Raw genomic sequence first — 26,021 nt, forward strand, 5'->3', positions numbered from 1 at the left:
TCATACATTTGACTAAAAAGTTCTATTAAAATATTATTATTCAAAAATATTTATTATGCTTATCTTTCTCACCAGATCATACTTAATTAGTTCAGTGCTAAATTCCCAAGTCATTCTCTGAAACAGAGTGGGTGTCTATAGTCCTTGGGAGAAGTGAACCAGTTATTGATACATCTAATTGCTCTCTAGTTCCATAGGCTTCTCCATTTTACTATGTTAGAAATCTAACAATGCCGTTTTCAACATGATAAGTAAATTAGAGAAAATGCACAATTATTTTTCCTAATAGAAAACATTTAGTATGAATCTGCCATATGAATAAGGTCATTGTGTCCACAGTGTTTTTCTCCCAATATGCCCCATGGCATTAATAGTAGTATTTATAGAACTAGAACTATGAGATAGTCTTTAGAAACTATTAAAATAGCATTAAACTATGTCTCATAGGCCCTAATGTGCTCCTTCCAGAAACTGAACCTCTACCTTTTACTTACTAGCTGACTCTGCCATCCAAGGGTTCTGGTATCTGAAAGCAAGGACTATTTCTTCTTCTGTTCTTAATGTTTCCATATCTTCAACTCCTAAGGACCTTCCTAGAATGAGTTTATACTAGCCAAGAGATATATTCTTCATCAAAAATCCTTTCAAGTATTCACTTCCTTCCTAAGTAGACTGAGTTTTGTATGTACTAGTTAATACTTTAAAGTGTGGGTTTGAATGCCAAACACATCAGAGATTGTTTTATTTCTAGACAAGGTTTTCCTGGAATTTTAGCAGTGTGCCATAAGAAAAAGAATGACTTTTGAGCAATAACTGTATTAACAAAACAGAGGAGCCTCCTAGAGCCTTAATTACCAAAATCAGAACACAGAATTACTATTTCAATTATATTTTCCTCTAAACTTTGGAGGCAGAGGGAGGAATAAAGATTGATTGATAATATTAATAACAAATTATTTTAGAAGTATAAACAAGCACCTCTGATGGGCAGCTGCTATGTTAGTTACTAGAATTGTAACCAAACTGCAGCAACATCATTCCTACACTCCAAGGATTGTACAGTCAAGTGGGATATAACATACATGAAAGATAAACATAATTGTTTAAAGAGGTTTGAACAAGAGTTCAGCAAATGCAGTCAGTTAACTTACAATAGGTTTCTTTGTTTTTATATTTCAAATGTTGAAGCCAGCTCTTTCATTCAAACTGTAGTGAAGACAATAAACTTGTCTTGGCTTTCACTGAGCCCAAAGAGTCTTAATTATTTAGATGTTAAAACATGAACAGATTCGTCCTCTGCAACAGGCTTAACTGAGATAAGAATATCATAGGAGAAGGATAGTCGTGCGGTGTGAGTGAGGGGAGTTACATGGGATACCTGACTTACGGAGAGACAAGAGCCAGAATAGCACTGTGGGCAACAAAGGGAGAGGCAGGCCAGGCAGATACACACTCTCTTCCAGGCAGTCAGACTCCATCCTCCCCAGCCCAGCCTTCTGCCTCTCTCCCGCCTCCTCATGTCTCATGGCAGCTTTCTCCCTGTCCAAATTAAAGCGCATGTCCCGTCTGCACACCCTCGCCAGTATCATGGCTCTCACCCACTCCATGAGAACCCATTATGTTGTTTATTCAAAGACGCTCCCTTCGGGTGAGGAATCCTGATGCCAATTATTAAAATATAATAAATATATCCCACGTAGCTCAATTTGCATATATAGTTATATTGCTGGACTTACTGCTATTTGGTCATTATTAATGCATTATGTTCTTATAGATTGTTAGCCAATTAACTCCTTAAGAGTAGGGCTATCTAGCCTAGAGTAGTACATAGTAGGTGTTCAGGCCATTACAATAGGACAATATTCCTTCCACAAAGAGAAGGGTCTTGATGTTTACTATTTATCTGAATCTTAGATGATTATTCTCTGTAAGTATTCATACTCACAACAGTAGATTTTATCTGAAGTTGATAGTTAATTAGGAGGGGATTTCAGACTAACCTCACCATGGAACATTTACTCTTTCACTTCCTTTCTACAGAATATCATACAGTAAATGAGAACATAATTTGACATTTTTCCAAAAATAATCCAAGACAGGTAATAGTTTATTTATAGTCACCATGAGGATTTTTCACCTCTTACAGCATTGATCTATTTTCAATTTTATCAAGTCCACACTACACTAATTTCTTCACAGAGTTTCCACTTACAGCAGAACGATCAGCACTTTAATTGTTGGGGATGATGAGTTAGGTGAAAAACTGACTATGCATTTTCAATCACAACATTTAATACTATTAGATTAGATGGTCAACTTCTACATTGTAACAGATTAAAGCACAACACAAATTGATGAGGAAATAATACTCTTGAAGTTTTTAATAACAGTCTGGTATTGATTTTGATATAAAACTAAAGAGCTTACTTACTACATTTTTTTTTCATTTCACTATTGAATGTACACTGGGGAAAATGGCATCTTGTATTCTATTGGTATTAAATCAAAATGAATGAGGGTGGCATCTTTTTTTCTTATATTTCACTGAGATAAACCCCAATTCAAGATAACCAGCAACAGGAACAATTCATCACCAAGATCATTTTGTCTTCAGGTGCTACTTCCATTTCTGAACAAAAAAATTAATAAAATCCTATTCATTTTGACATATGTGAATTTCAAATGGGTGCTACAGCTAAAAATTGCTAAATGGGTGACTATAGTAACATAAGAAAGCAAAAACGAAAGGCATCCACCCTGCTCTTTATCATTATCTAATTACTTCATTTCATTATTATGTTAAATTTTAAGCTATGCTTTTGAAATGAGTAAATGCAGACATGTAGGTCCATCTCAGTTTCATCCTTGTCACATGATGTAGCCAATGAACATAATTTTAGAAATGTTAACCTGTGTATTTCAAGACAGCTGCTACACAGTTACCTCAACATATTTCATTTGATTTATTAACACAAAACTGAATCTGAGTATACTGCAATTTCTCAGGGAAACGATGTTCAACTAAATAAACAAGGCATTTGACTGGGATTCTTTCCTTTTTCTGTGCCATTTTTTAAAGTACCATTTTGTATCAGTAGGCTTCTCATTAACACAACAAATATATCCATAGCACTAAGACTTTTGAGCAAGAGGTAAAAGCAGTCCATCAGCTAGATGTTGGAATCAAGAACACAAATATCTGAGGAATGAAAAGCCTAGGTGAATGGAAATACTTGGGAGGATATTTGAGAAGTGTTAAACACACACACACACACACACACACACACAAACAAAACACCTTATCTATACAGTATAGCAGTGACAAAAATCTGGACATGCAAGTTAGCAGAGAAAATGCAGAATAAGGAATTAAGAATATATGGCAAAGGGAAACAATACTCATTGAATGGCTGGCTCAAAAATGCTAAGGAAAGACAGACTCATATATCTATACTAAATATTGTCTATATCTACACCATAAATTTATTAATTTTATCTTAGGAAAGAAAATCTTCTCAACCTTTCTCTAACTCTTGAATAGGTTTCAAAAAAAAAGTAATTAGAAAAGAAAACTGTAGGCTATTTTCACACAGATGTTACCAATTAAATCTAGAACATATCTATCCATCTAACATCCATATATATCCAACAAATGTCAAGTACTTTGTATGGACCACATGTTAGGGTAGATAATGTAATATATTACCTAGAATATTCACAGGTTCTTGAAAATTAAACATCATTATCTCAATTTTATAAATGAGGAGAGTGAGACTCAGAAAATTTGAGAAACACCCAATTTTATTCAGGTATCAGTCAGATTCAATCTCTATAACTTTTACTTTCCAACTTCCAATCCAGGCACAGGACCTAATTAGTCTAAGCTAATGGTTCTAAAAAATCATTGAATATCCCAAAGACCTTTTTATGTGGATTGTACCTATCAATTCATATCACATTAGACACTAAAATAAAAAACTTAAATCATTTGTTAATTCACTTTAAAACAACAAACCTATTACATGTTAACGAAAATAACACATTTGTTTAAAATAACTGTATTTCCTCCAAAAGAGTTAAACGAGTGGCACTGTTTTACATTTTTCCAAATCTCTTTAATGTCTGGCTTAATAGAGATAACTGGATTCTCATATCTGCTTCTGAATTAATCTGCTGTGATGTCACTTGTCCTAGAGTCTCTGCAAAATGTCACCATATATTCATTAGAAAATGAGAGTGAGAAAGGCAAGTAAATTCTTACTATTATTGTGAAAATAGTATTGCCCTCATAGACCCCTAAAAAGGATTACATTCTCTCAACCACACTTTGAAAACCCATCAATCCAAATTACTGAAATTGCAAATGTATTATTTCATAAAATACAAATTCAGATATGCACATATAAAACTTTTGTTTTCACAATGTAATTTATCATCTCTCTCTCAATAACCTGTTCTACTTAATGTCAAAAAACATAATCTAGTCATTTCTAAATAAATGCAGCCACTTCTGGGTTTCCTCAGTCACTTCTGGGTTTCCTTAGTCATTTCTATTTATGTTCAATTCAAGATTTCATGATGACTCATCTTTCTTTCTTCTCCCTGAAGTGAGGCTTATATGGGTAGGGGCAGTTCACAGTGGCCATATGGCATCAGTAGGAAGAGTGAGATCTTCTCTGTGCCCTGCTCTGGCACCTGCCAAGTCTCTGGTCAACAGCATGTGTGCAGTTTGGCTTTCAGTGAATTATCTATAGTCCTGTTGGCCTCCAGTCATACACTCCATGCTGCCATTCTGACCCTAGGTGGCTTTAGTGAGGGACACATTCATGAGACTGCTGTTTCACAAAGTTCTAGAAGGACCACGGATTCAGCACTCAAACACTACTGCTACCAAGCTATGGTCATACAGACCCATGTATGCTTCTACAGAGTCTTACCAGCTCTCCAGCTTTCACCTACACAGTGAAGCACAAATCTTCCCTGCTCAAATCTTCACCTACAGGGAATTTCTATCATCATCCCTCCCAGGTTTCAGTCTACAGAGGAAAGGAAGGTAGGATACAGGACCACTGTGTCTACTGAATCTTGTTTCTAACACAACTCCACTTCTAGACAAGCAACAGTTAATTAAATGCTGTGTAGTTGAGATCATCATACTTTTTCAGCTAATTTCATTCCAATCTATTGTTTAAATTTAAAAGTTAATTTTTATACTAGTATCTGTAGAGCTTTACTTTAAAAACTCATAAAGTTCAACTACGTCAACTTAAACATCTAGATTTCAATACTATTGCATATCAACTCTAAATTTGAGCAGCCTACCTAGAACTGAAAAAAAAATTTTTGGCTCTTCCTTAAAGGGTTAAGTCCGTTCTCAGACATGACTGTAATGGTAATAAACTTCAATCTGACCTCATGGGAAAAAGGCTATTGATATTAAACACTATACTCATACATATACACACATATATATAAACAAGAAAGGATTTACTAAGAAATCATACAAGTTAATATATCAAAAGACAATCTTTTCATATTTTAATAATGACAGATACCATATATACATAGTTATGTATGTTTGTGGGTAAAATTGCAATATTTCCAGAATCTCTCAAATGGTCTTAGTGCATCTCTAATTAATAGGCCATTAATAGGTGTTTCCAAGGGGTGGAAAAAAGTAGGCCATCTCCATACCAATAGATGATTACAAGGGGGGGATGGAGAGGGAGCAGGCACCTGAACCAAAGGGGTATTTTAGGCTTCTTGGTAGCAAGGATGGCAAGACATGGGCGAGAAGGCATAGACAACTGCTTCTAAGAGATAAACGGGTTTCTCCCACTTTATTTATCCCTTTGATTGATTTTGGCTGCAAAGGTTTATTTGCCCGAGGCTGGGAACATATTTTCTCCCTGGAGTTACAATGTTACATTAATTATGAAAAGGAAACTGGTTTTACCCACAAATTTTGATACATATTCCTTCTTCTCCCCTTCTCCTCCCCATTCCCCACTACCTTCCAATGAAGACATTTGAAATATAAAATACTGCTGCCTACAGAGGGCCCTCAGGCAGGATCCTAGGTGATAAGATGGCACAAGCAGACATGTAATTAGAGTGGTGAGAACAGGTACTCTTTGGGGGGGGATGTAAAATTAATTAAGGATAGAGCTTTATATTTGTGATAGAGATATGAGGCAAGAATATATATGATACCAAAAATTAATAAATACATCCAAAAAAAAAAAACCTAAAGATTCAAGAGAAGAGGAGCCGAGATGGCGGCATGAGTAGGGCAACAGAAATCTCCTTCCAAAGCCATATATATATATGAAAATACAACAAATACAACTATTCCTAAAAGAGAGACCAGAAGATACAGAACAATAGCCAGGCTACATCTACATCTGCAAGAACCCAGCACCTGACAAAGAGGGTAAGATACAAGCCACTACCCGGCAGGAGCCGAGCACCCCAACCACCCCAGCTCCCCGCAGGAAGAAAGAAGTCAGAGCAGGAAGGGAGAGGGAGCCCAGAATTGCTAAGTACCCAGCCTTACTCATCCGCACCGGGAGCATAGACACACAGTGCGTGGTATGCTGGATATTAGGGAAATGGAACAGTAAAACCTGAGAGCAGGCCCTGCAGCCGGCGCCCCTGGGAAAAAAGAAAAGAGAGTGCTTTTTGAAAGTCTTAAAGGGACAGGGGCCTCACAGCTGGATTGAAGCATCCCGGAGCACTCAGCCCAGCAGCTGGGAATCCCAGGGAACTCCAGCACCCTAACCCTCTGGGAGGCAGTGTAGTTCTGAGGCCCCTCATGGCAATAAACAGCCTCCCATCCATTCAGCATCTGGCATGGCCCCAACATACCAGGGGAGCAGCCTGAGAGCAGCCACGCACACAGCAACCGCACAGAGCCTCCTCTGCAGCTGCCCGAGCCAGATTCGGAGGTCCCATCAGCATGCAGCTGCCCAGCACAAGCTGCTAGGGGTCACCAGTCTCACAGGAGAGGAAGGCAATAAGCAAGCAAGAAGGGACTTTGTTCTCCCAGCTGAAACACGCGCTAACTGCCCACAACTACCTCTATCACCATGAAAAGGCAGAAGAATTTGATCCAGACAAGAATAACAGAGACAACCCCCAAGAAGGAGCCTGGGGAGATCGATTTAACCAATTTTCCTGAAAAACAGTTCAAAATAAAGGTCAAAACCATGCTGATAGAGCTGCAGACAAATATGCAAGAGCTAACGGATAAAGTTGGGAGGGAGACTTACAGAAATAAAACAATCTCTGGAAGGATTTAAGATCAGACTGGATGAGGTGCAAGAAGAAATTAATGGAATAGAAATCAGAGAACAGGAACACAGAGAAGCTGAGGCAGAGAGTGATAAAAGGATCTCCAGGAATGAAAGAATATTAAGAGAACTGTGTGAACAATTCAAAAGGAACAAAACCTGCATTACAGGGGAACCAGAAGAAGAAGAGAGAGAAAAAGGGATAGAAAGTGTCTTTGAAGAAATAATTGCTGAAAACTTCCCCAAATTGGGGGAGGAAAGAGTCTCTCAGATGACGGAAGCCCACAGAACTCCCAACAGAAGGCACACAAGGAGTACAACACAAAGACCATAATAATTAAAATGGCAAAGATCAAGAACAAGGACAGAGAATTAAAGGCAGCCAGAGAGAGAAAGAAGGTTGCCTACAAAGGAAAACCCATCAGGCAATCATCAGACTTCTCAACAGAAACCTTACAGGACAGAAGAGAATGGCATGATATATTTAATGCAATGAAACAGAAGGGTCTTGAAGCAAGGATACTGTATCCAGCATGATTATCATTTAAATATGAAGGAGGGATTAAACAATTCCCAGACAAGCAGAAGTTCAGAGAACTTGCCTCCCACAAACTACCCCTACAGGGTATTTTAGAGGGACTGCTCTCAATGGAAGCACTCCTAAGGTTAAATAGATGTCACCAGAGAAAATAAAATCACACTAAAGAAAGCAGACCAACCAAATACTAACTAAAGGCAAAAAATAAAATCAACTACTCACAAAAGCAGTCAAAGGAAACACAAAAGAGCACAGAATAAAACACCTAACATACAAGGAATGGACAAAGAGGAATAAGAAGGAAGAGAAATAAAGAATCATCAGACTGTGTTTATAATCACTCAATAAGCGAGTTAAGTAAGACAGTTAGATAGTAAAGAAGCTAACCTTGAACCTTTGGTAACCACGAATCTAAAGCATGCAATGGCAATAAGTACATATCTTTCAATAATCACCTTAAATGTAAATGGACTGAATGCACCAATCAAATGACTTAGAGTAATAGAGTGGATAAAAAAAGCAAGACCCTTCTATATGCTGCCTACAAGAGATGCATCTCAAACCCAAAGACAAACACAGAATAAAACTCAAGGGATGGAAAAAGATATTTGATGCAAACAACAGGGAAAAAAAAGCAGGTGTTGCAGTAATAGTATAAGACAAAATAGACTTCAAAACAAAGAAAGTAACAAGAGATAAAGAAGGACAATACATAATGATAAAGGTGTCAGTCCAACAAGAGGATATAACCATTATAAACATATATGCACCCAATACAGGAGCACCAACATATGTGAAACAAATACTAACAGAACTAAAGGAGGAAATAGAGTGCAATGCATTCATTTTAGGAGACTTCAACACACCATTCACTCCAAAAGACAGATCCACCAGACAGAAAATAAATAAGGACACAGAGGCACTGAACAACAAACTAGAACAGATGGACCTAATAGACATCTACAGAACTCTACACTCAAAAGCAGCAGGATACCCATTCTTCTCAAGTGCACATGGAACATTTTCCAGAATAGATGACATACTAGGCCATAAAAGAGACTCAGTACATTCAAAAAGATTGAAATTCTATGAACTAACTTTTCAGACCACAAAGGGATAAAACTAGAAATAAATTGTACAAAGAAAGCAAAAAGGCTTACAAACACATGAAGGCTTAATAACATGCTACTAAATAATCAATGGATCAATGACCAAATTAAAATAGAGATCAAGCAATATATCGAGACAAATGACAACAACAACACAAAGCCCCAACTTCTGTGGGACACAGCAAAAGCAGTTCTAAGAAGAAAGTATATAGCAATCAAGGCATACTTAAAGAAGGAAGAACAATCCCAAATGAATAGTCTAAACTCATAGTTATAGAAATTGGAAAAAGAACAACAAATGAGGCCTAAAGTCAGCAGAAGGAGGACATAATAAAGATCAGAGAAGAAATAAACAAAATTGAGAACAATAAAACAATAGAAAAAATCAATGAAACCAAGGGATGGCACTTTGAGAAAATAAACAAAATAAATAAGCCCCTATCCAGACTTAATAAGAGAAAAACAGAATCAACACACAATAACAGAATCAGAAATGGGAAAAGAAAAGTCATGACAGACCCCACAAAAAATAAAAAGATTTATTAGAGAATACTATGAAAACCTATATGCTAACAGGGTGGAAAACCTAGAACAAATGGACAGCTTCCTAGAAAAATACAACCTTCCAAGACTGACCAAGGAAGAAACACAAAATCTAAACAGACCAATTACCAGCAATGAAATTGAAGTGGTAATCAAAAAACTACCCAAGAACAAAACTCCGGAGCCAGATGGTTTTACCGTGGAATTTTATCAGACATACAGAGAAGACATAATACCCATTCTCCTTAAAGTTTTCCAAAAAATAGAAGAGGAGGGAGTGCTCCCAAACTCATTCTGTGAAGCCAACATCACCCTAATACCAAAACCAGGCAAAGACAAAACCAAAAAAGAAAATTACAGACCAATAACCCTGATGAATGTAGATGCAAAAATACTCAACAAAATATTAGTAAACTGAATTCAAAAATACATCAAAAGGATCATACACCATGACCAAGTGGGACTCATCTCAGGGATGCAAGGATGGTACAATATTTGAAAATCCATTAACATCATCCACCACATCAACAAAAAAGGAAGACAAAAACCACAAGACCATCTCCACAGATGCTGAAAAAGCATTCGACAAAATTCAACATCTATTCATGATATAAACTCTCAACAAAAAGAGTATAGAGGGCAAGTACCTCAACATAATAAAGGCCATATATGATAAACCCACAGCCAACATCATACTGAACAGTGAGAAGCTGAAAGCTTTTCCTCTAAGATCAGGAACAAGACAGGGATGCCCACACTCCCCACTGTTATTCAACATAGTACTGGAGGTGTTAGCCATGACAATTAGACAAAACAAGGAAATACAGGAATCCAGATTGGTAAAGAAGTTAAACTGTCAGTATTTGCAGATGACATGATATTGTACATAAAAAACCCTATAGACTCCACTTCAAAACCACTAGAACTGATATTGGAATTCAGCAAAGTTGCAGGATAGAAAATTAATACACAGTAATCTGTGGCTTTCCTATACACTAACAATGAACTAATGAAAGAGAAAGCAGGAAAACAATTCCATTCACAATTGCATCAAAAAGAATAAAATGCTTATGAATAAATCTAACCAAGGAAGTGAAAGACCTATACCCTGAAAACTACAAGACACTCTTAAGAGAAATTAAAGAGGACACTAACAAACGGAAACTCATCCCATGCTCTTGGCTAGGAGGAATTAATATTTTCAAAATGGGCATCCTGCCTAAAGCAATCTACAGATTCAATGAAATCCCTATCAAATAACCAACACCATTCTTCAGCGAACTGGAACAAATAGTTCAAAAATTCATATGGAACCACTGAAGACCCTGAATAGCCAAAGCAATCCTGAGAAGGAAGAATAAAGTGGGGGGGGATCTCGCTCCCCAACTTCAGGCTCTACTACAAAGCCATGTAATCAAGACAATTTGGTACTGGCACAAGAACAGACCCACAGACCAGTGGAACAGAATAGAGACACCAGACATTAACCCAAACATATATGGTCAATTAATATATGATAAAGGAAACATGGACATACAATGGGGAAATGACAGCCTCTTAAACAGTTGGTGTTGGCAAAACTGGACAGCTGGACAGCTACATGTAAGAGAATGAAACTGGATCACTGTCTAACCCCATACACAAAAGTAAATTTGAAATGGATCAGAGAATTTCATATGTAAGTCATGAAACCATAAAACTCTTAGGAAAAAACATATGCAAAAATCTCTTGGACATAAACATGAGTGACTTCTTCATGAACATATCTCCCTGGGCAAGGGAAACAAAAGCAAAAATGAACAGGTGGGACTATATCAAGCTGAAAAGCTTCTGTACAGCAATGGACACCACCAAGAGAACAAAAAGGCATCCTATAGTATGGGAGAATATATTCATAAATGACAGATCCGATAAAGGGTTGACATCCAAAATATATAGAGCTCACGCACCTCAACAAACAAAAAGCAAACAATCCAATTAAAAAGTGGGCAGAGGAGCTGAACAGACAGTTCTCCAAAGACGAAATTCAGATGACCTACAGACACATGAAAAGATGTTCCACATTGCTAATTATCAGAGAAATGCAAATTAAAACTACAATGAGATATCACCTCACACCAGTAAGGATGGCTACCATCCAAAAGACAAACAACAACAAATGTAGGCGAGGTTGTGGAGAAAGGGGAACCCTCCTACATTGCTGGTGGGAATATAAACTAGTTCAACCACCATGGAAAGCAGTATGGAGGTTCCTCAAAAAGCTCAAAATAGAAATACCATTTGACCTAGGAATTCCACATCTAGGAATTTACCCTAAGAATGCAGCAGCCCAGTTTGAAAAAGACAGATGCACCCTTATGTTTATCACAGCACTATTTACAATAGCCAAGAAATGGAAGAAACCTAAGTGTCCATCAGTAGATGAATGGATAAAGAAGATGTGGTACATATACACAATGGAATATTATTCAGCCATAAGAAGAAAACAGATCCTACCATTTGAAACAACATGGATGGAGCTAGAGGGTATTATGCTCAGTGAAATAATCCAGGCAGAGAAAGACAAGTACCAAATGGTTTCACTCATCTGTGGAGCATAAGAACAAAGAAAAAACTGAAGGAACAAAACAGCAGCAGAATCACAGAACCCAAGAATGGACTAAGGGTTACCAAAGGGAAAGGGACTGGGGAGGATGGGTGGGAAGGGAGGGATAAGGGCAGGGGAAAAAGAAAGGGGGGCCTTACGATTAGCATGTATTGTGGGGGGGGGAGCATAGGGAGGGATGTGTAACACAAAGAAGACAAGTAGTGATTCCTCAGCATCTTACTACGCTGATGGACAGTGACTGTAATGGCGTTTATGGGGGGGACTTGGTGAAGGGGGGAGTCTAGTAAACATAATGTTCCTCTTGTAATTGTAGTTTAATGATAACAAAATAAAAAAATTTTTAAAAACCTACAGATTCTCATTTATAAATACGGATGCAAAATTCCAAATTAAATCTTGACAAGTACAGTTGCACAGTTAAAAATATCCCATCGTCACTAAGTAGTATTTATCACAAGCAAGACAAGTAAATTTAAAATTAATGTATTTTTGTAATATATTCACCATATTAACATATAGGTATGTAATATAGCTATTGGTATTTCAACTGATACCTAGTACAAAGGCTGAAGTACTTAAAAATCTAACATCCACTTTAACAGAAACATTTAATAACCAAAAAAAAAAAACCACCAAAAAAGCCTCTTAACCAACTGAGAAGAGAGGAAATAAAACCTCCTTAATTCCATATGAGGTGCCTAAGGCAAACATTACTTTCAATGGTAAATAAAAGTATTCCCAAGAAAATCAAGAAGAAAAGGAGTGAAAGTTTTAGTCAAAGAAGGTGAGAAAAAAATGGGAAGTGTAAGGTTTTGCTTATGCCTACCTGGAAAGTCAGACACCATGGACTAAAAAAGTATTACAATGAGTAAGAACATTCAGAAATATGGCCAGACTCAGGCTTAACATTAATGATTTTCCTATACACAAAAATAATTTAATTATAAATTTCTGGGGGAAAAGAGAAGTTTTGAGAAATAGCAATAGAAATATACAGAATAAGACTAAATCAAACAAGAAATTTGCAAAGTTTATATGAAGAAAACTAAAAAAATTTTACCAAAGGACATAAAAGAAGTTCTGAAAAGCAAAGAGATGTCATTCACTTGACAAAAAATGTAAGTCCCTACCTTATATCAAACCATAAAACTAATTCAAGATGTCTTGAAAAATCTAAAAGGAGTAAACAAAACTCTATAGGCATTAGAATAAAGAGAATGAAGAAAAAGCAAGAAGCTGGGAAGAAGATCAGTTTGGGAAATGTGCTAATAAATTCAGTTTTCCTCAAGTTAATCTTTAGCACCATCACCAACAGAAACATTTTATAAATGTTCCATGGATATATTACACTAAACATGATACTTTTTATTAAATATAAATAACAATGGTTGCCTCTGAATGACAAAATTATTTTCTTTTTAACAATTCCCACATTTTCTACAAAAAACATGGTATTTTAAAAAATCAAATGATGTGAATTTTAAAAAGCTAAACATACATAATTTAAGTGATAATACTAATGCATTAAACGTTTGGTGAAATGTTTTCTTTTCATAAATTAATTATGAAAATTTGAGGTACAGTGCATGTACAAAATGCTTTACTCCTCAAAACTTTTCAATGTAAACTGTATTATTGAGCAGTATTACTTAGGTTTTATAATCCGTGACCATTCTCAATTAGTAATTCAGTATTTTCCAAACTGTCTTGCTTTTCTCCAGTGTCCTACATAAAGTTAAATGACATATTTAAAACCATTTTTTAAAACTTCTACTCAGAAAAGAAAAATAAAATAGAAAAAAACAAATCAAAACCTCCTACTAACTCATAAGATGTACAGAAATTTTGTTGGCAGTAATCTTTGAAACTTTCACCTATACAACAAATGTAATTTGTAATTTGTAATACAATCACTTTCCTTCTGAGGAATGATCCAAACAAATCCAAAGCGATTTTTTAAGTTAAGGAGAACATCTATACAATGTAATCTATTTTAATTTTTCTTCATATTTCAAAAATTCATTTTTAAGCTTTATTAATACTACTTTTGAAGTTGTTTTTCTATCAATAGGTCTAATCATATTTATCTGAAAATATTTAATTTTGTTAGAAAATCTTATGATTTTTGAAATATTTGCTTTCATGAGTACACAATGATTATCTGAAAAACAAACTTTGAAGGACAATAATTAAATCACATGGGGGTCCACAAAGGCAGAATTTATATAATTAGATACACACATTTAAAGCTATATATTAAATAAAATATAATCAGCTATAAAGTTAATAGACCTAGATTCTTTTTTAGATTAATAAGTTTGACTCATTCAACATTTTTAAATAATGCCTTATTTGCTATCAAACCAGAATGTTCCCTTTTTAACACAGAATTGAAAATTTGTAGAATTCTCATACAAGCAGTATATTTATAGGAAAATCATTTACCTTTCTAGATTAGTCGCCATATAAATCCTGGTTTGAAAACAATAAGAGTAAGATTTGGGATTTTTTACAGATACTATGTTTATAAGATTTTATATGTGTGTGTGTGTGTGTGTATATATATATATATATATATATATATACACACACAAACCAGATGATTATTATCAACTGGTATAGACCTTCATAAACTGCAAACTCATCCTTGCTGTGGGATTAATCACTGACCACTTCAAGAAAATGTGGATACAAACCGGCCCTATGTGGTATTTAAAGTTTTTTTGCTAAATACGCACATCTGTTTCTTTCTACTCAAAAACTGACAAGACATAAAACACATTTAAAATCTTTTTTTTTTAAATACCATGCAGCAATGATCCCTTAGAGGCAGCAACTTTAGATGGTGCTTAAACAATGATATTTTTCCAACAATAACAATTTTCTTTAAATTCATTTACAAAAGCTCACTACACAGCATGAGGCATAATTTCCTGGTAAGCAACTATAAAGTAGAATTAACTATCCTCAAATGACTATGAAATTAAGTCAGCCATATCAGATTAAGATGACCATAAATGCAGTTAAAAACATGCTAATTTACATAGCCCCCTAACCATGTTTAATTGCCACATTAAAAATCCTGAATGCATTCCCTTCAGATGCCGGTCTGTGCTTTTACAAGTCAGAATAATGTCAACTAAATTAACTTGTTTTGTATGAATGTTGCAGTTGGTTTTTTAGTTTATAATACAGGTAACATTCACCAGCTCTAGCTATTATGTCTAAATATTTTTATTCAGTAAATTAATATAATTAAATCCATCAAACTGATTTTTATGACGTGAACAATGTGTTTAAAAAAAACTCTTAGCCTTCAGCAACATGAGTCATCATGAAGAATTTATAGAAAAAAATAATAAATCATGTTGTCCACTTCTAACTGGTAGCTTTAACCATCTGGGACATACTCATCTTCGCACAAAAAAGGAAACAGAAGGTGAAGCAAAGGTACTAGCCAGCAATGGAATTTTTGCTGTCCTACCCCTATACCACCCTCCTCCCTACCCCTCCCCATATTCACTGATTTCTGCAAACCATGAAGATCCTAGCTTTTCACCCTGGGGCTTTCTGGACCCTGGGCACATACTTTCTCAGCTCTAGACATTCTCCACTGGGCTAACCACTCACCTTTTAGATTGAGAGTTCAAAACTGTTTGGATTGTTTTTGCTATACCCTCTGGTGCTCTAAAATGAATGATGTGACCTGTTTGGATCTGGCTTCCTTTCTGAACCACCCTTACACATTCCTTCACCTACACCACTGCTTCAGATGCATTACCTTACCACCCTATAACCTGTCACTCAAAGATTGGGATACCACCCAGAGTTGAGGATAAATTTTTCACTCCACCAGTTATTTGGGCAACCTTCATAATTAATCAAAGCATCTTTTCCCATTATGTACTACATCAAATCTTCAACAGCTAGCAGTACGTAAGAGAAAACTGATTGATTCTGACCTGCCCAGGGAAAAACCACAAAGCATAAAATCTTGGTTTCCTCCGTGACACAGTATCTTTTGGTTAGAATAATGTTCCAGCTCGTTGAGGAGTTTGCTGCAGAGCAACCCAAAAGCATCCACACCAGACAGCAAAGTAGGAATGATCTAGACTGACATATTTCAACATGTATATACTTGCACTGAAAGGCTCACTTAGCCAGTTCATGAGATGACCCCACCCCATGAGAACTATGCAAAGGTGAAATTTCTATAACTGTCACAGTAGAAGTAAAGTCTCCCTGTGGCTGCTGGAAATGACCAGTTCTATTTGTTGGTCTTATGCTTTTATAGCCACCAGAGGAGATACTTTGAATTGAGAGAAGCTCTTTTTAAATGATGAAGATTAACATGGGTGAGGACAGAAATCTAGACAATAAAGGAAGGAGAAAGTGCTATGACTTAATTACTCAGAGATAATTATTGTTAACATTTAACACATTTCAGTTATTTTTCCTATGTGTTCAGACTGGTTCCCTCAACTCCATTTCAGTTTAATTATTTAATGCACACCAAACTAGATAGCTAGAAGGCTAAGCTAGAAAGCTAAAGTTCACTTCCTGAACTCCTAGACAGCTAGACTCCAGCACATGATCTAGCCCTTGCCAGGCAGATGCACTGGCATGCTGTTGAGTCAGAATTAGCACAGTACAGCAGAAGCCAGGCCAGCTGCTGTTGCCTTTGCTGTTTTTCCTTTCAAAATTAGAGAGAAATTTAATTTTTTTTGCAGCTTTGATCCTGACATCTAATTCCTACTTTCACGAGTGCCAAGAGCCAACACCAGTCATGTACTTTACCACTGTGGATCATGGCAGAGATGACGTGGTCCTGAAGCCAACATTTCTGCAGTGGCCGCCTAACTCCCTAGATTCCTAAACAGGGCAGAAACTGCAGTTTCCTCAGCTGGTCTCCTCCACGTGAACAGCACCTCCACAAAACAGAAACATGTTCATTAGAGGTAGCAAGAAATAAATTTTACTGCATTTGAACCACTGCACATTTTAATCTTCTTTACATAAACTTACATAATGCTCACCCTGATACAGAACCCAATAAATATTTATTGAATGAATGTTGAAGAGGAGGATGAAAATGAAAGAGAAAAGAAAGGAGGAGGCTGGAAAGGGTTTAAAAAGATGGATAGATGGATGGAGATCTAGATTATCCTAAAGCATTATGAGATAAACATTTTCCTGAAGTTTAGAATTCTTTGGTATCATTACAACCATATTACTTAATATATTTGAATTTATTTTATTGACTTTTTCAGAATGAGAGAAATGTTTGCTCACAGTTCCTATCCTACTGAAACTTACATTCTAATATACCCATAATTTGATTTATATGTTCAGGTTAGAATTATAATTTTGTCATTATGGGTAAAATTGCAGTATTTCCAATAAAGGAGCCATGGACATACAATGGGGAAATGACAGCCTTTTCAACAGCTGGTGTTGGTAAAACTGGACAGCTACATGTAAGAGAATGAAACTGCATCATTGTCTAACCCCATACACAAAAGTAAATTCGAAATGGATCAAAGACCTGAATGTAAGTCACAAAACCATAAAACTCTTAGGAAAAAACATACGCAAAAATCTCTTGGACATAAACATGAGCGACTTCATCATGAACATATCTCCCAGGCAAGGGAAACAAAAGCAAAAATGAACAAGTAGGACTATATCAAGCTGAAAAAGCTTCTGTACAGCAAAGGACACCATCAATAGAACAAAAAGGTACCATACAGTATGGGAGAATATATTCATAAATGACAGATCCAATAAAGGGTTGACATCCAAAATATATAAAGAGCTCACACACCTCGACAAACAAAAAACAAACAATCCAATTAAAAAGCGGGCAGAGGAGCTGAACAGACAGTTCTCCAAAGAAGAAATTCAGATGGCCAACAGACACATGAAAAGATGCTCCACATTGCTTGTCATCAGAGAAATGCAAATTAAAACCACAATGAGATATCACCTCACACCAGTAAGGATCCCCACCATCCAAAAGACAAACAACAACAAATGTTGGCGAGGTTGTGGAGAAAGGGGAACCCTCCTACACTGCTGGTGGGAATGTAAATTAGTTCAACCATTGTGGAAAGCAGTATGGAGGTTCCTCAAAAAGCTCAAAATAGAAATACCATTTGACCAGGAATCCCACTTCTAGGAATTTACCCTAAGAATGCAGCAGCCCAATTTGAAAAGGACAGATGCACCCTTATGTTTATCATAGCACTATTTACAATAGCCAAGAAATGGAATAAACCTAAGTGTCCACCAGTAGATGAATGGATAAAGAAGATGTGGTCCATATACACAATGGAATACTATTCAGCCACAAGAAGAAAACAAATCCTACCATTTGCAGTAACATGGATGGAGCTAGAGGGTATTATGCTCAGTGAAATAAGCCAGGTGGAGAAAGACAAGTACCAAATGTTTTCACTCATATGTGGAATATAAGAACAAAGGAAAAACTGAAGGAACACAACAGCAGCAGAATCACAGAACCCAAGAAAGGACTAACAGTTACCAAAGGGAAAGGGACTGGGGAGGATGGGTGGGAAGGAAGAAGTGGGGGGAAGAAGAAAGGGGGCCTTACGATTAGCATGTATAATGTGGGATGAGGGGCACGGGGAGGGCTGTGCAACACAGAGAAGACAAGTAGTAATTCTACAGCATCTTAATTCACTCATGGACAGTGATAATGGGGGGGACTTGGTGAAGGGGGGAGTGTAGTAAACATAATGTTCTTCATGTAATTGTAGATTAATGATACCAAAATAATAAATAGATAGATAGATAAATAATAAAAAGAGAAAAAAAAATTGCAGTATTTCCAGAATCTCTTGCTTAGCCTTAGTGCATCTCCATATCAACAGGTGTTTCCAAGGGGTGGAGAGAAGTAGTCCATCTCCATATAAAAAGGTAATTACTAGAACAAATGATGGCTTATCTGGACCAGAGAGGTTGAATAGAATCTCTTCTGCTGCTGCTGGGTCACAAGAGATGTGGGATGACTGCTTGTACGAAATAAATGGGTTTCTCCAGCTTTATTTCTCCCTTTGACTGATTTTGATTTCAAAGGTACTTTACTCTGGGAATTCTCCCCTAGAGTTACAGTCATAAACACATCCAAAAGTTAAGAAAAAAGTCTTCCATAATACATGAAGCTAAAATCAAATGTAGACATCAAAACAACACATACGTAAAAACTGTACTTCCATTTTATAATGTGCACAAAAATTATGAAAGTGTAATATAACATTTGTGATAATATTTTAAAGCAGCAGTTATTATAGTGTGGCCTAAACACCTCTGATGGTCCCCAGGGACCTGTCAAGCATGCCATAAGGTCTCCCTTGTCCAAGCACATATCTGTGTGAGGGCAGATTTTCTTCATATATTTCAACCACAAAAACATATTATGACAGACTGAATGTAAAAGCAGATATGGGAATCCAGCTGCTTCTATTAAGACAGACATTAAAGAGATCTACAAAAATGTAGAACAGTACCACTCTTGTCTCTAAATATTTTTTTTTGGAAAATCATAATTTTCATAAGAATATCTCACTTACATTAACATATAATGGTTTTATTAGTCTTATTTTTAAATGAATTAATACCTTTTTTATTTTCTCAATTTTAATTTCTAATATACTAAATATTGATAAAACTAACCCATATAAATGAAAGCTCTTTGGAGCTGTCTATTTTTAGAGTTTTTAAAAACTATAAACAAATTAGCAAAATTCTGTAACACTGCCAGAATTTCTTTTAGTAAACAATAAACTGCTTTTAAATTTAACCAACTTTCTATATGTATAAAATACTAGGCAGCCTTTCTAATTGCTGTAGTAAAAAGAACATAGGATTGAATACATGGTTTTAAATACGTTTCACAACTTATTAGCTGTGTGCATCTGGTCCCTATTATTCTCACTTTTACCAATATGACAAACTCAACAGCAAGCATATCAAAACTGAAATCACTGCATTTTGCAAGCATTCTTGAACATTTAATTACCCAGGATTATCAAGAGTAATTTTTATATAATTATATACATGAGCTAATTCAATTTTCTGGGAGTGCATTTCCCAGCTCACTCACTATTTAGTGTTATATTCTATAGTAGCAGTTGTGACATAGCAGAATACAGCTGAGGCCATCACAAATTTTTCCTCACTTGAATACTATCTATCTTGTTCTACGAAGTCTCAACAAAATACTTGTTCAAGTGCCTGCACTGATCTGAAGATTTCTTCCTCAGGAAAATCTTGGGATTCTCCCTAGGGATACTCCTGCCTGTCAGTGAAGAAGCGCTCGTCTAAGAGCTGTCTCAGACACTGCGTTTGATAGCAGTTTAACTTTCTCACAACCTTTTTGTCGGGCATGCAAATCCCAGGAATCTACTCTCTATTACCAACAATATAGTGAGCTCTCAATGAGCACGATCTCAATTCTTTTTATCATCCAAATTTTACAAAAAGTCTTGAGGAAAGCTAGGTTCTAAGACAGATGCTCTACAGACAACAGCCCTCATTTTTTTTTTCCTCCCATACTCCCAAAAGAATTTTCTAAGACATTGCAATATATTTTGTCAGTTGACATCAAAATATTTAAAATTTTTCATCACAAGTTTAAAGGTTAAATAGGATGTAATTTCCAGTATGTTGTAAATATTGTCATTTTTAAACAAAACTGTTACACCATTCTTTTAGAGATACCAAAATCTAAATCCCACAGCCATTTGATGCACACTTTCATACACTTTTAAAATGCACTCTTTAAGAGAAAGAAACTTTACATGTTTTACTTCATTGCTGGAACTCATTTTCACTCATTTCCCCAAAGAACTTACTTTAATATAACACATTTTTCATTTCTGAAAGTTTTTATTGATCAGCCTATCATACTTCTCTACAATAAAAATATTTATCTTAAAACCTCACAAATTAACTTTTAAATTTTGTTTTACTTCCTAAGACTATAAAGTTCAAACTAAAAAATACACTGGAATTGAATTTCTTAATTAAATGGGTGGGGCTAGTTTTTTTCTTTTTAAAATCATTCATAGGCCTCTGAATATTACATATCAGGAGTGTGAGATAAGTTTTCACATCAATTTTCTTTGTATTCCTAATTTTCTCTTTTTATAAAAGGACAGAAAAATGTTGTTCACTTAAATAAGTAAATGAGGAGTGAGAGTTGTTATGGCAATATTACTCAATTCTTCAAAGTCACAGTTATCATACATCTATTTAATAATAGATTAAATAATCTATTAGCTGATAACTCAAATACATCTTCCTATAGTTTGCTGAAAGCAAAGAATTGAAAACAGTGAGTTGCAGATGGATTTGGATTTGTTAGCTAGTGTCATTCACTTTTTCAATAGCCAATATCAATATTTCTAACTGATCTGCTATGGATGCAAGGGATAATCTCCGCCTGGAGAACTGCACCATAATGAGATGAGGTGACAGGCTCTTCTGCCTTTCTCCTTTTAACAGGAGAGAAGACCAACTGTGAAAGGGAGGATAGAAAAGGAAAACTGCTTGAGAAATGTTTTCTCAAGTGGACCAATTTTAGGAAAGACTATGGAAATTGACACCTTAGAAATAGACTCCTTCAAAATCAACTCTGTTCTTGCAAAGTAATCACGTTCCAATTTGAAGACCTCAGGTCCAAGGGACACACTATCCTTTCTCTCCTCTAAATAACTTAAACACTCTCTCTCTCTTCCTCTCCCTCTTAATGTCTCTTATACACAAGCAACCAAAGCCCATTTACAGAAAGCTATCACATGAAGATCACCTCTGTATATATTATAAAACTTGATGGTGGCATGATCATCACAACACTAAATATGCTTTAAATACTTGCTACTTGAATGGTCCTCAGAACAACAGAATTGGTATCATCTGTGATCTTGTTAGAATGCAGAGTTTGGGGCCCTACCCCAATCCTACCAAATCAGAATATGATTTTTAACAAAATCCCCGGGTGATTCAAATACAGAAAAGAATATAAGCACTGACCAAAGAAGGAAAGAAATACTTTTGAAAAATAATACGTAGGAAACATGTCTCTCGAATAGTGATTCTTCCTTTAAATTACATAACTCTCATATTCCCATTTTTGTCCACCTTGCTACCACTGGCCAGCTTATTTTCTAAGGCCGTATGTTTCAAATGAAAAATTATATTGTTCTTCCTCATTACCCGGGACTTCTGGAATTGTTCTAGCTGTCCTATCCACCTGCAACCTTTCATCCCTTTAACACATTCTCTCCACAGCTGCAAGAATAGAATTTATATAACAAATCTGATCATGACATTCTCCTTTTTAAAACCCTTTGAGGTGTCTCCAACTACAAAATGAAAGCATAGGAGAATATGATCACCTGGTCCCTATTTGCATCTCTAGCCTCATCTCACAACCACTCTCCTTTTCCTACTATTATTCTTCTTTCAGTTCCCTGTACACACTTAAAGATTTCATGTCTCTACTAACTGTCCATCATACTGTTCCTTCCTAGAATACCCTTGCCCTATTTATTATCTGCTAAATCCTACCTGCCCTTCAAGGCCCAACTCAGGCATCTTCTCTTCCAGGAAGCTTTCATGTATGCCATGATCACCACCCTACAAACATATACAAACAATGGGTAAAGCTTATTTTTTCTGTACTTCCAAAACACTTATCATTATATAGTCAAATAATTTTTTTGCATCCCTGTCTCCCTAGATTGACAGTAACCTCCTCCAGGGACTAGCAAAGTAAACACCATAAAGCAGGTGATGAATATTGAGTCAAATTAAATAAAATTTAATTTAATTTTTAATCATAAGAACTATATTAGCTCTTACAATTAGCATTTTGCTTCTTCCCTATTCTTATGCTTTTGGTGTTTTTATGTCATCTTATAGTTTTTATGTTTGGTTTTATTTTAATAACCTACCTCAATTCTTTGTTGCAATTAGGGTATAAATACATATCTAGAGCATACTATGGGACTTTGGTGAAATTACATAATCTGTCTCAGTCAGTTTCTTTATATTAATTAAATAGTAATTACAGGAACATGTTAGGTTGGTAGTATCAAATTAGGGAGGCATGTGAAATGTTTTATATAAACTACAAACATTATACACATAGTAGTTATTTTTATTAAAATCATATCAATACAGCAAAAAATCTAGTGGTTAGAACTTTAAACCAACAGGGAATACCTTAAGAAGTAAGACAGACTTTAAATGAGAGGGTCCTAACCTTTCTGCTGTTGAACTTTTAAATTTTAATTCAGTATAATCTTAATATCCTGGAGCAGTCTTGCATAGTACTCTGTTTCCTTAGTTTCCAGTACTTTAAGAAAGATGTAGAAAAATAAGTGATTATTTGAAACTGTTCAGCTTCTGAAACACAATGTTATCATGAATATTTCATTTATTGAAAATATGGACCCTTTTCAACAATCCCACATCATGACACTTTATTTCACATGCCTGTGACAGATATTACTAATCCCATCTAGCTGTTCATTTCACACCACACTAGAGCAGTTATTGGATGTCCTACAACATGGCAGCCCATCCTGACACTCAAAAGGAATACTATCACAAATATAACCATAATAAGGCAAAGAGCATTAAAAAGTCATAGATTATGAAGGATCCACCCTAAAACAGAGATACTCAATAAGTAACCAGTTTGCCTGAGGATGAAAAAAAGAAACAATCATCAACTGGTTCAGAGTCACAATTTAATCAACTTACAGAGCCAGTAAACCTTGCACCCACATCTTGGTTTTTAATGCCATTCTCTCTCCTTGGAGAAATGGCTGGTTCCAAGGTTGGGCAGAGAAGGTACACAATGACCCAGGAACATCTTGTTATGCCAGAAAGTAAGGAAATGCTGAAAGAATTAAAAGACATGCCACAAAGACTCAGAATTACAAACAACTGCAGAGAAAAATAGGAAAATTAAAATATAGAAAGCAAAGGGAGAAAAGGGAAGGGTCATAGACTGGAATGCTGAGGACTGACTGGTAAAAATGAAGGAGCTGCTGGCACTGGAATATCATCATTTGCAACACCGCAGTAAAGCCTGGTTCAGACAAAAATAATCAACAGAGGCTAAATCAAGAGGAAAAATCTTGATTAGAAGCAGGATATTTGCATGGTCTTGAAATAACCCTAGATAATCTACATCTTATAAATACTTAGGATGCTACTCAGAAAAGGCTGATTATTGGACATGGAAAAAGGTTTCCAGTGTAGTATGATCACTGACAGATTAAGTGGACATATGTTATTTGTGGAAGCCCAGCATCCAGCCCGCTTCATGACATCACCTCCACTCCCTTTTGGGGAATTTTATACTGTCCTTTGTAGTTCTAGTGGAAGCATGAATCCAAATTCATGCTCTACAACTATGGAAACCAAAGGCATCCTTTGTAGGCTGCTTCCACAGAACTGCTCACTCCCTGGTGTAGGTTGGTGAGCACATAACCCAAGCTTAGCAAGTCATACACAATCTCTTGGGACTTCAGTATACTAAGCACAGTCACTGCACATACTAAAGATATGGTTAGGGTTGATTTATGTCAGAAATAGCCCTAGGCATTTCAAATGAGTGTATCTGCTACCAAGACCTTTGGTTCCACCTGGTTCCTCTGTGTTTCAAGCATAATTCTGCAGAGCTTCTCCCATCCTAGACACTTCTAATAAATTCCTTTTTTGAGTATGTTTCCTTAGCTGGCAATGATGACAACAAAGGTTATAAATGTACAGAATAAAATATACAAACATAAGGGGACAAAATTATCTACTTAAGTTTTGCATTTCTTCAGGTGACTTACTCTTTTCCATTGATTTGGTATAGTGGAAAAAACACTGGCTAAAGGATTTAAAGATCTAGAATCTACTCCAGGCTTTCCATCCATAAGCTGGATTTAACATCTGAAGTGTAAATTCACTCTTGTTTTTGATTTTTTTTCTCATCTATGAATGAAGGTGGTTTGAACTGCAGGTATTCTTGCATTCATAAAATAATATTTTTAATAGAAAAGAACACATTCTTAATGCCAATGTTAATAAATAAACTTTTTTTCAAGAAATTAGCCCATGGGTGATTACTGAATTTAGTAGTTTCCATTCTTTTTTAATAAAATTATTTTTTATACAAGATGATATAGTAGTTTCTAACATGACATAGAGCAATTAAGGACTTTTAGACTGTTTCCCTACAGGAATAATACCATATGCCTAAGATTTCACTGTAAGAAATAAATAAGTTTAAAATATTATTATTCAGTAAATACCATTATATTCATACAATACACAGGCAAAGCAATGCACCTTCTATAGATTTTTACATTTTCTAGTATCACAATATTCTCCTGAAATGTGCTTTCCTCCTACTTCCAAATGCTGTACATAAACCAGCCTTACATAAAAATTTCAAGTTCAAGAAAATAATTCCTTTTAAAACTCACTGATGATTTGATAGACATGTTTTGCTAAGTGTGTATAAAATCAATTGGTGCACTTGCTAAGGAATATATCCGTAACAGTACTAGGGATACAATTTTTCTAGAGATGTAAAATTCTAGTGTCAAAGTCAGCCAAAATTTTTTAAACTGGCATTAACAATAGATTGGTGAGAATCTAAATACCAATGATCAAGAGTTTTTGTACTGAAACCAATACATTCATAGAAGAGTACTACTATGAGTTCTTTAAAAATTAAGAAGTGAAGTCATTCTCAAAAAGCCATTTGAAGCAAGAAGACTAATAATCATTATGTCTCCATGAATAATGGTTATTTACTATCAACGTTTATCAAGCATTAACTGTATTTGAAAGGTTATGAGATTTTGTTCCTCTCATGAAAATTTTACCTCCCCAGACCT

At 35.6% G+C, this 26,021-nt stretch overlaps 1 protein-coding gene across 9 annotated transcripts in view; it reads right to left on the reverse strand.

Moving 5' to 3' along the window:
- The window catches only part of IMMP2L (inner mitochondrial membrane peptidase subunit 2), a 998,090-nt gene that overhangs the window by 762,685 nt on the left and 209,384 nt on the right, over positions 1 to 26,021 (reverse strand). For 6 of the 9 annotated variants that reach the window (XM_057504666.1, XM_057504669.1, XM_057504667.1 and 3 more), the window contains exon 5: positions 22,684 to 22,752. The exons of the other annotated variants lie outside the window; for them this stretch is intronic. In XM_057504666.1, coding sequence (XP_057360649.1) covers positions 22,684 to 22,752 — 69 coding nt within the window. The remainder of the gene's footprint in view (positions 1 to 22,683; positions 22,753 to 26,021) is intronic. 9 annotated transcript variants of the gene reach the window in all.

Source organism: Manis pentadactyla, chromosome 7 (assembly GCF_030020395.1).
Source record: "Manis pentadactyla isolate mManPen7 chromosome 7, mManPen7.hap1, whole genome shotgun sequence".
NCBI lineage: Eukaryota > Metazoa > Chordata > Mammalia > Pholidota > Manidae > Manis > Manis pentadactyla.